Below are 13,005 nucleotides of genomic sequence, written 5' to 3' on the forward strand. Positions count from 1 at the left end.
GCAAAAGCAAGGAAAACATCTTTGACCATGAGCACAATGTGTGAGGGGGAGGCAGAAGCACCATTTTCCTGTCTTTTGGGTTGGAGAAAGCAACATCTTGTTTTGCATGCATTATAGCAATTGCAAAACGGTGCACGTAGGTTTTGGTGCCATCCTGCTGTCACAGGCCGACAGGCACAGGTAGAGCTAGGGGATCAGAAAACATACAGCAAGAATAGCTCCCTGCCCACACTTTCTGCTCCCGATTGTTATAGGAGAGATAGGATGCAGTGAGAGAAAAACAAGCCTGCGAGGCAGGCTTGGTATGAGGAAACAGGTGCCTGGTGGAGGAGGAAGGATAAGTGCCTGCTCCTGGTTCTCAAAATCCCAGGTTCTTCAAATAGCCAACAGACTTTAAACACAGTTTCCCTCATTGCAAGCTTCATTTGCATGGGAACTTTTAATAAAATAAAATCTTGTGGAAAGGGGACACAGAAACAGAGGGGGATGCTGACTCAGTTCTTGAATTCCAGTGGGATTATAGTGGGATTATACCTTCAAACCACTTAAATACTTCAAATCACATACCCACTATATGCAGCTCCAACAGATCACAGAGAGATATCATTTTGGCAAGTTTAATTCCCCCCCACCTTTATATTATACAAAATACTTTACAATTAAAAAAAAAGAACATTTTTCCCAAGAGAATCATATACAGATATTTATAATTAACAAGATTCAATTACAAGCAGGATGGGGAACTTTTGTACAAAGGAGAAACAATGACAGATGATCATGTGAAAGTTAAGACTTGACCCTCTCACCCCTCCATGTTCTCCTCTTATCCTATGGTCTAAGGGCTTCCACTCATGTTCCTAGCATGAGTACGGTGCTCTGCTCTGAAAAGACTTACCAAAACACTCATAAACTAATGTGTGGCTGTACCGTAAAGTCACTAGTACCCAGAAAAGGGAGTTACTGCTCCCAGCATTCCCTAGCAACTCACATATGCACACATGCACTCACATACACGGGGGAAGCCTGCTCAAAACCCAGAATTTGTCACCCTTTCATCAAATGGCAGTCCCACCCCACCAAAGCAACCTGCATTCATAACATGTCCAGCAGGTAGTCTCTGAAGGTTATTGTAAGATTTCAAAGCCTTGCTGGGCATGACTGCAAACACACAGTCTTGCACGACGGCTGGAGGTCGCCATTTCCCCACTTTGATCATCTGCCTACCAGCAGCAGGTCAGTCAGCCATAGAGGTGATAAGGTGAACAGCTCAGAGATCCGCAGGCCTCAACAGATGGGTAGTGGAAGTTGCACTCTTCAATAGAAGGTCCTTCAAAAAAATGGTTGCCAATGATCTGTCCTACCAAAGCGAAGATATGTGTGAACCCTAGTGAACATTTTTCCCCTAGAGAAGATCACTGCTGGGCTGGGCCAATCCTGCACTCGCAGGGGAGCCCATCCCAGAGTCACTGCTGGAGGCCGAAAGCCTGAAGCAGCGTGGGAAGATCATGGGCATCAGCTGCCCCATACAGATCACTCTGCCCCAGCATGGAGAGGGCCATGCGGAGGGTGCTCCAGATGTTGTCAGACATAGCACCTTGCTGCCCGCGTGGGCCTCGGCTCTTCTGCTGCATATGCAAAGCCTCTAAGAAGTGCTCCACAGCCTCGCTGTCAACATGAGAACACACACTTTCTTACTGGAGAAGATGGCACATCCCATACTTCCTTCCCCATTTCCTCCTGAACTACTTCCTCCTCCCTTCCCAAGTACTTTCCCCCTTTTCACCAAACCTTGTCCCCCTCCAGAACTGTCAGAGATCCCCTCTTTTCTCTCTTAATGGAAATTGAAGTCCAGATGCTCCCTTCTCTAACTGCTATTGTCTGACACTTTCTTCTCGGGGCAGAGTCCTCAGACACACTCTGCTCTCCAGTGCCAAGGGAAGGCTGCATGCAACACAGCACTGCCCCAGTAAAGTACTGCAATTTCTCTCCCACAGATGCATGCGTGCTTACAGCCCACAGCAAATCTGCCCACCCTTGACTCACCGGTGRGCACCTAAGTTGATGCAGCTGATGCCCAAGTTGTAGCGTGATCGGATATATCCTGGTTGGAGCTCCAGTGCCCGGCGATATGCAGCCACAGCTTCCTCACTCCTATTCCCATTGGCTAGGGTGGCACCAAGCTTGTTCCACAGAAGATGGTCCTGGAGGAAGTGGCAGAGAGAGGGACTGAGACAAACTGATCTCTAAACTCCGTATCAACCCTCCCTTCTCAGTGTGTTTGGCTTAGATCCAAAAGATATACCCTTCAGGTAAGCAGCACCTCCACCCCAATCTTCACTCATAAAGCTCTAGGTATCCCCCCACAGTATTCTGCTCTGCTCTTTCTTACATTGGGGCGCACGCTGAGTGCGGCACTGAAGCAATCCACAGCCTTCTCGTACTCGCCACTCAGGTTGAAAAGGACACCTAGGCCACACTGAACATCAGGATCCACAGCCGAGGGGTTGCTGCGCACAGCTGCCAAGAACAGCTCCTTCACCTCCGTGAAGAGCGAGCTAGGGAAGCACAGAACAAGAGCATTTGTGCACTGTGGAGTAAGCTGACCTTGGGTTGCCCACTCTGCTCCTGTCTGGCCAAGTCCTGGCCCTTGAAGAAGACTTTTAGCTAAAGGCTGAAATTTATACCCCTAACTCACTCAGACAACAGGGAACCCAGCACACGCTTAGGAGGCCCAAGGTTTGTCCCCGAGACATTCCCCTCTGGTTCCTTCTCCAGCAGGTGGGCATAGGCTGGTTTATTGCGTAGCCAGTCTCGCAGGGTCTCACATGCCTGCTTCTGTAAGGACTCGTTAGTGAAGCTGACCGCTAACGCCATCAGTGCAGTGAGGTTCCCAGGCTGCAGTTCCAAGCACCTGCAAGCCAAAGAAGTAAAGTGACTACAGTATTAAATAAGGATGGGAGACATTCATATACAGAAGGTAACATAATCAAGATAGAGCRCATCACACTAGCCTGCTGGTCCTCATGGCGTTATGCACAAAACAGTGAGCACTGCTCAGAGGACCTTCTGCAATACTCACTGTCTGAGAGCACTGATTGCCAAAAGCTCCTGTTCATTCTCTGCTTGGGTGGTTCCCAGATACTGCCAGGCCTGGAGGAAAGAAAAATGCACCGAATCAGACTTCTTCAGATCCAAAGAAAAAGATCAGCCAAGTAACCACAGGCCCAGAGATTAAATCTGCCATACTATCCCACACATCGGTGATACTACTCCTGTTGGAGTGATGCTGTGAGAAACCCCTGCAAATATATTCACAGAATATATTGTTAACAAGGACAAAGAAGAGAGAAAAACAGTATTGCAAAGGATAACCAGCTCTGGCCAAATAACCTTGATGAAACCACRGCACTAAGAATGTGAGAGGTTGGCAAGACAAAAACAGCAGAATAACCCAGAAGTGACCTTAGCTTCATTAAGGCTTATTAACATATTATACTACACACCCCTAAATGAATAATGAGATGGAAATGATATGATAATGGTGTTACCACCTCTTCTCCACTTCCTATGCTAATTAACAGGAATGTTAAAGAACAAGTGCAGAGCAAATACCTGATGTAATGAAATTGTAACCAATAGAAAAATTTGCATAAAGTTCTCCCTGAAAAAGTATGTATAAATAAAGAATGAGAAGGGGAGAAGGTGTGCTAGCTTTGTGGATTTACCACCTAGCACCCATCTCTGCGCAGAAATGAAATAAACAAATATCTCAACTCTGTGTGTCTATTGGTTGCTTGAACAGCAGCTAACAGAACCCAGTTTTGGGACAACACTCCCACACAGAGTGGGACCAAATATATGTAAGCTAAGCACCCGCACTAGCCGTAGATGTCCAAGTATCCCTAGAAAGACATGCAGGTTTTACGGTCCATAGGCCATCAAGGCCAATAAAGCTGAGCTTATTTTAGTGAATAAGAGAAGAGACTTATCATAAACCATCTGCTGGCAGTTCACCCTGGTAGCTCCACCTTGAGTACCTAACTATGACCAAATCATAGAGGAAGGAGGGAAAAAGCAGACCTCTAACTTTATAAAACAGCCTGGTAGCAGTACTAATAATGAGGAGACCCCCAGGACAGGCTTCTATATATGCTCATGCAGTGGTCCACTACCAAGCAATGATCTTGGGRAAGCAATTGTGAGACCTGAAAGCAGAAGCACTGTTTGACTGAATCATCAATCATCACCATACCCAAAAATCAAAACCACTTCCATGTCCAGGCTGCTGACATAATGAATATATAAGTAAGGCACTAACTCTGAAGCACCTATTCACTTTATGTTGATAACCTTACCACTTGCTCAAAAATTGAAAGGATAGCTGGGTGTATTGTGAGCATGAAGTAGCTACTTCTTGAATTYAAGTCATGTAAAATGCAGTATTCATTGTCTTATGGAAGGAAATCATATTATCAGTAAAGACCCAGACATACTGCAATAACCTGCACAAGCCAATRCAAGGAAGAAAGTGATCTACCACCTCAAATCTCTAATGGCTCATTTTGCAACTACCTACAACACAGAGCTGACCAGTGATAACTGCAGTGTTCTGAGGGCAGAAGAGCTGAAATTCAAGGTAAGGTTGTGGTCTGAACCAAAGTAACTATCATATTTCTTTCAGCAAGTAATTGTACAAGTCTACTTAATCACTGTATCACCTGCAAAGGCTTGACTACAAAGAGCACTTCTCCTTTGCTTTCTGCAGAGTCACAGCAGAAGATTTCAGAAGACTTTCTATGCAGCTAGCTAGAAGTGCCCCAAGATTTCTTCCCCTGTAATTTAAACTACCTCTCTATTATGCTCAGCCTGCAGAGCCTATGAGAAGAGAAGGCCATATTCTCAAGGAATATTAGTAACATCTTTTGACCACTTTAAAGCTAAAGTAGATCTTCAAAACTCCTACTCGTCATCTTCCACCAAGTACCCCAGAAACTCGTATGTCTGTATCCTCACATGACAAGAATCTCTGTTCTGAGAGGTCAAACTCAAATCTAAGTCTCAGGATTAACTAGGTATTTCCCATTATATACAAATAGCAAGGCTCAAATTAGAAACACTGAGAAGCCAGCATCCCTGGCTCCTTGAGGCAAGCACTCCAGAAGCGGACAACACAGGTGAATTTGCACTCCTCTTCTTCCTGAGGATGGTATCCATGTCTTCTGCCTCTGGAGAAAGGCACAAAGACTATTCCATTCCTCAATCCCTCCTGTAGAAGCCGAACTACTTTATGTAAATAAAGCCTTATTTATTCAATAATTTATTCAATGATTATTCACTGAATTAGAAGCTGAAACCCTCTTTTCAGCATAAAAATTATCCGCTCTGGTCCATAGCTTGACATGAAGACAGTGAAGACACCCAAGCTATCTCTCTCAACCCTTTCGGGCAGATCTTCCATATACCAGGACAGGATGTTAACCATGATCCCACATCCTATAAACTGTTTAGAATTAGTCTTTAATACAGATATTAAAAACAGTCATCATCATCACCAAAAGCATTCCTACACCTACAATGCCAATAAGGACTTCCAGAGAAGCAACTTGAGAGGTACACCTCTTATCTCAGATCCACACATAGTCTCTTCTGGTCTAAAGAATTTAGCCAGCTTTGGTCAAGAAGGCTTTGTGCTTTTTGAATCTGCCTAAGGCATAAAATTTCTTTCCCACAATCCTCCTTGGAACTGACATACCTCAGCTACATGCCCAGAGCCACAGAAAACTGAGATGTTTCTATACAACCTACATAGCTCCTAACACTGAAGTGAGTCTCATCCTGAGATCTCACTGGAAAAGGAACCAAGTAGCAAGATAACTGGCCCATGCCCAACAGCTTTGTTCCTACTCACCTCCATATGATCTGGCTTCTGTTGCACTGCAGCCTCAAACAGCAGGACAGCATTGGGGAGGTCTCCTTCCTCCAAGCGCTTCCGTCCTTCTTCAAATGCCTCAGGGTGATCTCTCATGGGATTATCTTCTTCAAACTGGTAACCCTGGCAGGAAAGACAAGCATGGAGCTAATATGAGCAGACAGGCTTAGAAAGAGAAGCACTCCCTCTCAGTCTGATCTGGCCCCACCAGAAAAACTCAAGCTGCAGAGGAGCCAGCACCTCATCTACTCTGCTAGCTGGGAGCCTGCTGGAAAACAACCTGACTCTTCTTCCTGCCTGCTCTGTGCTGAAAAATCCCCCAAGCCTGGGACTCTACCAGATGTGGAATAAGTTCCAACAGTGACTGAACATCTGTTATGGGCCCTACTGGATCAAGGCTGGATTGGGCAGTGCAGAGAATTAGTCTGCTCATACCAAGGAATCCCAGCATTAACTGGTGTTTGGTGTGGGACAAGAACTAGACCACTTCTGTACAGAAGCACAAGAACTCTTCTTACTGAAGAGTCAGGCTGAGTCAGACTGAGGGTGCAAATGACTGCAAAAAAATCAGTGTGAGGAAGAATCCTAGCAGCATTTTGAGTCTGAGGAGCTCACCTGGGAGGCCAAGAGCCTGCCAGCTTCTTCAGGGTAGCCCATAACAGGGCTGGGAGATCTTGTTCTCTATTACCTTGTCATATGAAGAGGAACTTAGATCTTCATAATCAGAGAGCCAAGGGTGAGCCTCTGCATCTCTCTTGGCCATCTCCTCCCATTCTGCCTGGAGTTTATCCCAGAAGTCCACATCTGACTGAAGGGAGAACAAAAGGCCACTAGAGTACCTCAAAGTGTAAAGAGCTCTAGAGATACTCCAGCAAACACTCTCTTAGAATTTCTATCCCTCCTCACAACATGCAAAGGAGAGAAATAACCCTATGACGGGCTCTCTGTTGGTACCCCAGCCCTCCTCCTCCTCCAGCTTTACCTCCACAGCAGTCTTTGCCTGCTCAAATTCCGTATCAAGAGTTGAYATGTTCCCTGATTGTGCAAATTCATCCACCCAGGCATCGGATGCCCCCTGTGAATTTGGAAACAGAAACATACTTTTCTTTTTAGAATCTGGCAACCTCAGGGCACATCCCAAAATAACAGAACAGGCTGTGATGACCTCTCCTCCCCATCAGCAAGAACTGATGGCCTGTACAAAGGGGAAGAGTTCTTTTGGATTCTCCCTTCCTCCCAGATGCCTTGTGAGATGAGAAAATTCACACTGCCCAAGATCTTCCCAACTTCTAGCTAGACTCTGCTAAGAAGAGACCAGCAGTCTTATGCCCCTCACCTCCCCCCAGGCTGGTCATTAGTAAAGCACGGCTGAGAATTTGACTTGCCATTCTCCCTAGCTCCCGGATTGTGCACTGCAGCAAAGAACTTTCCACCTTGGGTGCATACAGGGCTCAGCTCCTACCTGCTGCTGTATAAACTCAGCTGCCCATTGCTCTGCCTGATCTTGGTCTCTGAGGGTCACCTGATTAGCTTCGATCGATACCCTCCCATCTCCGATCTGGCGAACAAACTTTAGGAACTGTGGCAGAGAAATGAAACAAGGGTAGAGCTGGGCAGATGCTTTACCAACAATCCCTCTACCCATGCCTCTTCCTCACTAAGAGGATTTCTCTCTGCAAAGCAGGCATAGAAAGCCGAAAGAGGACTTCCTATTTCACCAGGCTCATGTTGTAGAGAGAGATAACATCTGAAAGGGATTGTAGGGTTCAACTTCCAGGAATTAGGAAAGAAAGGGGAAACAGACAGCATGGAGACGTTACTCCTCCATCTTCCCGCTTCTCAATTCCCCACATCCCTTATGCAGTCTAGATATCTTTCAGCTCAGCTTCCTTCCAGGTATTTCTCACCTCAGAATTGCTGAGCTTGGGATCATCCACTTTAGAAAGGAAATCACTAGCAGTTTTCTTAAGATCATCCTCAGGTTGATATTCCTCGTACCTGTGTTCAAAAAGACGGTGAAAGGGAAGAGATGGTCTGATACTAGGCCACGCTGAACTCTTTCATTAACACTGGTCTACACAAAGGGACAGACAACATTATTCAGGGATTCAATTCCTCCCCAAAAAACTCTGGGGGATCTCCAAAGTTTTTTTTTTCCATGTGCAAAAATTCAAAATTATTACTAGGTTAATTGTGCAAACTACATGAACAGCAGCAGAATTAAACAATTATAACAGCACAGTTCTGCAGAATAGCCTGAATTACTTGGCAAACTAATATGCTACCAACCATCACATGTTTTAATACTGCCAAAAACAAGGTCATACATCTAAGAACAAAGAAAGCAGGTCATGCTTATGGAACAGGAACCTATCTTGGGAAAGCAGCACTCTGAAGAGGATTTAGGGTTCATAGTGAGCACACAACTCAACATTTGCTCTAGTTTTGCTTCTTCAACCAAAAACCTTGACTGTGGTCAACAAGTACTGATATAAAGCAGATTTCTAACAGTTGAAGGTTCTTTAATCTACCACACAGAAAAACAGTAATATCTGGAAGGCTGAATCTAGAAATACGCAGAGGAAAGGCTGGATGTTGTCTTTCAAATGGGAAGAACAAGGTAATGAAAGTTCACAATTAGTGGAGTCTATTATTTGAGATCTGCAAGTCTAAAAAAGCATCTGCTGTGGAAAACAAATCCTGTTCAAGTAAGGGTTACTGAGCTCACTACTGAAATCACTTTAYATTAGGCGTGAGATCATCTAGCCTAACCTAATCTCTACGCCTTCCTGGAACTAGAAAAATAGAAAAGCTGCGATTCCTTAAAAACCTCAGTCTCCAAGCATGGTTTCTTCCTTTCTCTGAAACCAAAGGCCTGAGGATGTTAATTTTGGTTACACCACTCAATAGCATTAAGGTCACAAAGGATTTCTGACACATATCCATACTTTGCTCATCCAGGTGCCTAGCAGCAATAACTAGTCTTGAGAAGGCAAACTCACCATTTATCTGCCAATGACTGGTCTTCCGATTCCCCAAGCCAGAGTTTCTCCTCTGACTGTTCCAGGTATTCTTCTGCCCACTTAGCAGGAGACACAGACAGTGGATCTGCACAGGACACAGGGAATAATGGGAAGCAGAGTAGAGTGAGTAGAACATCACTCAGGTTAACTTCATATTTTGCTCTCTCCAATTTACACATAATTAGCCAACATATGCAGGGAACACTGCTTCAAAGAAAGATCGTTAATGCATATTTCTTCTAACTGTTTAATTTGGATCTAAAAATTGAGCCTCAGGTTCAGAGTCTCCTCAGATAGATCTCACCGTGGTGACACGCCAATACCTTTATCTAGTTCAATTTCACAACTTACTCTGTTGCTCTATGTGAGACGCCATGTAGGTCATGAAAATCAGCAATRCATTACAAGTCTCTAATGCTTTTAATTAGGACTCTCTTGAAGACCTTAGCAAGTGTTGAGGATTCATGGTACCTACTCCCAGGAATATAAAGAGAAAAAGTGAATGAGTGCATCTACCTGGCTCTCTACAGTGGACACTACTGGGGGAAGAGAATATGTCTATTTAAATCTTACTCATTACTTCCACTTTAGGTCATAGATGGTAACAGCTCTAGGCACAGTGCAAGATGGCTCTTCAGATAAACTAGTACCTTGCTTGGAATACAGAGTTTATCCTATGGGTCAGAAACATATGTAAACAAAAAAAAGTAGTAGCAGCCCACCTACAGAATTTGCATCACTTTCAAATTGCTTTTTTTAAAAAACTAATATGCTTCAATAGCCTGCTTCTACTAAGTTTTGCAAGTAATCCTGGCCAAAAACAAAAGCCTCTTACACATGAATAGGAGCATGCACACCAGACAGTGAACAATCTGGTTAAGCTCTCCTAAAGCACTTTCTTTTAATATTCACACTGCTTCAGGCTACTGCTACACTGACTTCTTGGGCCCAGTTACTCCTAGTTCACATCCAGTAACTCTCTACTGTACAAAAGCATATGACTGCGGAACACCTCAGCTGTATTTCCAAAAGGGTCTTCACCTGTCACTTCAGCAATGAACTCCTGTGACCAGTCAGCTTCATTGTAGTCTGAAGAGACATCGCCAGCACTATCTGCCTGAGCCAAGAACTCCTGGGTCCAGTTTTCAGACAGTGCCAAGGCTGCCACACCTGGAGCTATAGGAAGGAAAACATAAATGAGGATGGGAGGACTCAGAGACATGATTTAAGTGTCCCAGGCTCCTTCAGATAGCCTTCATCTTCTCTGATCAGGTTCCTTTCTCTCCATTAGAGCAGAATCACAGAAAGATTTCACTTGAAGGGGACCTCTATAAGTCACCTCTCTTCTCACAGCATACTAACTCCAAAGCTGGTCAGGTTGCCCAGGGACAACTTTCAGGGACAATACGTCCAACGATGGTGATTCCTTGGTCTCTCTGGGAACCTCTTCCACTGCTGAACCATTCTCCAAGGGAAGAAACCTTTCCTTAAATCTAGACAAAGTTTCCCTTTTGACAACTTGTTCCTACTGCTCCTTGCCTTTTTGCTATGTATGACTGCAAAGATTCTGGCTCTGTCTCCCCATTAGGCTGCTGCAGACAGCAAGTAGATTCCCCCCATTAGACTCTTCTTCTCCAATCTGAACAAACACACATCCCTCAGCCTTTCCTCTTAAATAATGTATTTCAGCCCACAGATGCAATCTCACAAGTGCTGAATAGAGGGGAACCACCTTGCTAGTAACTTAACCAAAAYGCTGAGATCTTTTCCTGCTCTGCATCTATTCCAGCTCCCCTCACCTCGCTGAGGGGCTTGTCGGAAGTTTGACTGTTCGATCTCCTGCATCTCAGCCAACAGGTCATCCATCTTAAAAGTCTGCGGTGCACGGGACAGTAAAGGGGCATTCTGCTCTTGCAGGAATTCTCCAACAAGCTGCCAAACAAACAGACGGAGAATGAATAAAGCACAGAAGATGGGTAGAGGAACGGAGCATGAGGGAAAGAAGTGAGCTAGGTAGAAGGAAAGAATGAACAGGGGGAAAAAAGTAGCAAATAAGGTGTTGAGAAGAAAAGCAGTAAGGCAATACATCAGTCTGTTCTTACCTCATCTTCAGAGGCCACTCCCAGCGGTTTGGATACCTATAGGGAATAGTGGGCAATTACCCCAACAGCTCTGACCTCCATACCCACACACACCAAAACCTGATAAATTCACATGCTGCTCTTCCTCGAAGTTACGCTGACAGCATTTTCTTGGCATTACCTATCTGCTTACGTAGAAGCTGAAGGAGCAGAAATATCTCCAGTGATGTTTGCCTAACCCTTTCCTTTCCAGGTTAGCTCCCACAACAGTAAGGCATATAGTCCACCACAGCCATCAACATCCCCCTAAAAAAGCAGTAGGGCCTGTACCCACAGTCCCTCCAGCAGCTGCTTGCCCCGCACCCTCTCTTCAGCCCGCACACCCCTACGCCGTGCTCATCACCCCCCACAGCAGGCAGGCACCACGTCTGCCCCTCTCCCGCAGCACTCACGGCTCCGGGGATTCCGGGGGGCCAGCTCCTGGGGCCCTGGAGTCCTTCCTGCCGCAAGGCTTTATCCTGGGTGAAGTGGGAGGCCAGCTTCATTAGGGGGTTGGAGCCCCCGCACTCCGGTTCGACAAGATCTCTCATGGCCATGGCGCAACGGGGCGACGGCGCTGATCCCCGCCGGGCCTCACCTGCCGCCGGGGGACAGCGACACGCGAGCGGGCCCCGCGGTGAGCCTCAGGGCCGCCGCCCGGCCTCGCCCGCCGCCGGGGGCGCCCGCGTCCGGCGCCCCGGCCCCCGCCCGGCCATCCCGGGCGCGCCGCCCTCCCCTGCCCTCCCCTCCCCGGCGGCACCGCCCCCGCCCTGCCCGGGGGGAGGGCCCGGGGCAGAGTTCTGGCTCAGGCGCCCGCCGCAACAGCGCCTGCTCCGCCGAGGAAGGCCCGGCGGGAACAGCCCGCAGCGACGCAGACGAGCCCCGCGCCCTGCCGTCCCCGGGCAGCGGCGCCCCGCGGGCTGGCGGCGTCTCGGGGGATGCTCCGCTCCCCGACTCGTGCCGTTCCGGCCCGGGAGAGCAGCCCCCTCGCCAGGCCGCAGCACCCCCCGGCCAGCCCCGAGGCCGCCGGCGCAGCCCCCGCCCTCGCACGCCTGCCAGCCCCTCCCGGGCCACCAGCCCGGGCAGTGGGACCCCCCGCGCCGCGTGGGCAGGATGGTTCGGCCCAGGGAGCTCCCCCCGCCCAGTGCCTTACCGTGGGTCCGTCAGGGCTTGCGACGCTCACGGGGCACAGCGGGGTGGGGCTAATCCTTAAAGGAGCAGGCACCAGCGGCACGCTTTAAAGGGGCAGCGCCTCTCCCGGACCCGGTACGCCGGGGCTGCTCCGGGTGCGGGGTCTGCGCACAGCCGGTGCCCGGCAGCTCTGGAGGGATGAGGATGGGGAGGGGGAGGGGAGGGGAGGGGAGGGGAGGTAGGGCTGGCCCAGCATGTAGACGCTACATCCCACTGGGCACTTCCAGGCTCCAGGCAGTGCCCACTCATTTGCGGATATACATAATATTGCACACACATACAGTTTTATACTATATGATTGAAAMTGTATCACAGAATCAATAAATATACTGTATATATTTAGGGCAGCAGTGCTGCTGTGGTGTTGGTGTGTGTTCACCACAGATCTTGGTTGAATTGCAGATGTGAGTAAGCAATTTTTGCATTAAGAGTAACTGTAGCTCACTTTACAGGAGACTACATTGCTAGGCTGAGTATAGCACGCATTCATCTGGTTGATGGACTGTTATGTGATTATTTGCTCTTGGACCACTAAAATACTGCAGCTGGTGGTAACAGGTAAAAACTGTCTGCATTTAGCCGAAAAGTATGTAATGGCTTCAGATAAGCCATATAAATGTCAACTCCTTTAAAGTTTTCAGCCCTCTCACTACATGTGTGATTCCAAGGAAGAGAAAACCACATGGGCAATCAGAGCCGATGCAATCATAGCTTGTAAAAGAAAGGGAGAAGCACGAAGAGG

The 13,005-nt window shown here is 47.4% G+C and overlaps 1 protein-coding gene across 6 annotated transcripts; it reads right to left on the reverse strand.

The window, feature by feature from the left end:
- Positions 1-603: 603 nt before the first annotated feature.
- On the reverse strand, positions 604-12,249 carry PEX5 (peroxisomal biogenesis factor 5). Of its 6 annotated transcripts, none has more exons than XM_085324639.1 (16): positions 11,486-11,789; positions 11,055-11,090; positions 10,752-10,884; positions 9,994-10,128; positions 8,932-9,037; positions 7,837-7,927; positions 7,392-7,508; positions 6,912-7,004; positions 6,618-6,737; positions 5,909-6,052; positions 3,080-3,150; positions 2,696-2,911; positions 2,390-2,555; positions 2,044-2,201; positions 1,595-1,665; positions 604-1,357 (listed from the first exon to the last, which is right to left on the reverse strand). In XM_085324639.1, exons 1-16 carry the CDS (start codon positions 11,627-11,629, stop codon positions 1,239-1,241), a joined length of 1,920 nt encoding a protein of 639 aa, XP_085180765.1. In that variant the 5' UTR covers positions 11,630-11,789; the 3' UTR covers positions 604-1,238. The 6 variants fall into 6 exon arrangements, with proteins under 6 accessions (XP_085180765.1, XP_085180768.1, XP_085180766.1 ...); XM_085324640.1 differs by having other exon boundaries at positions 1,232-1,352; XM_085324638.1 differs by adding an exon at positions 12,226-12,249 and having other exon boundaries at positions 1,271-1,665; positions 11,486-11,670.
- Positions 12,250-13,005: the final 756 nt, after the last annotated feature.

Source organism: Rhea americana, unplaced genomic scaffold, assembly GCF_003343005.1.
Source record: "Rhea americana isolate MKP2758 unplaced genomic scaffold, rheAme1 scaffold_92, whole genome shotgun sequence".
Classification (NCBI taxonomy): domain Eukaryota; kingdom Metazoa; phylum Chordata; class Aves; order Rheiformes; family Rheidae; genus Rhea; species Rhea americana.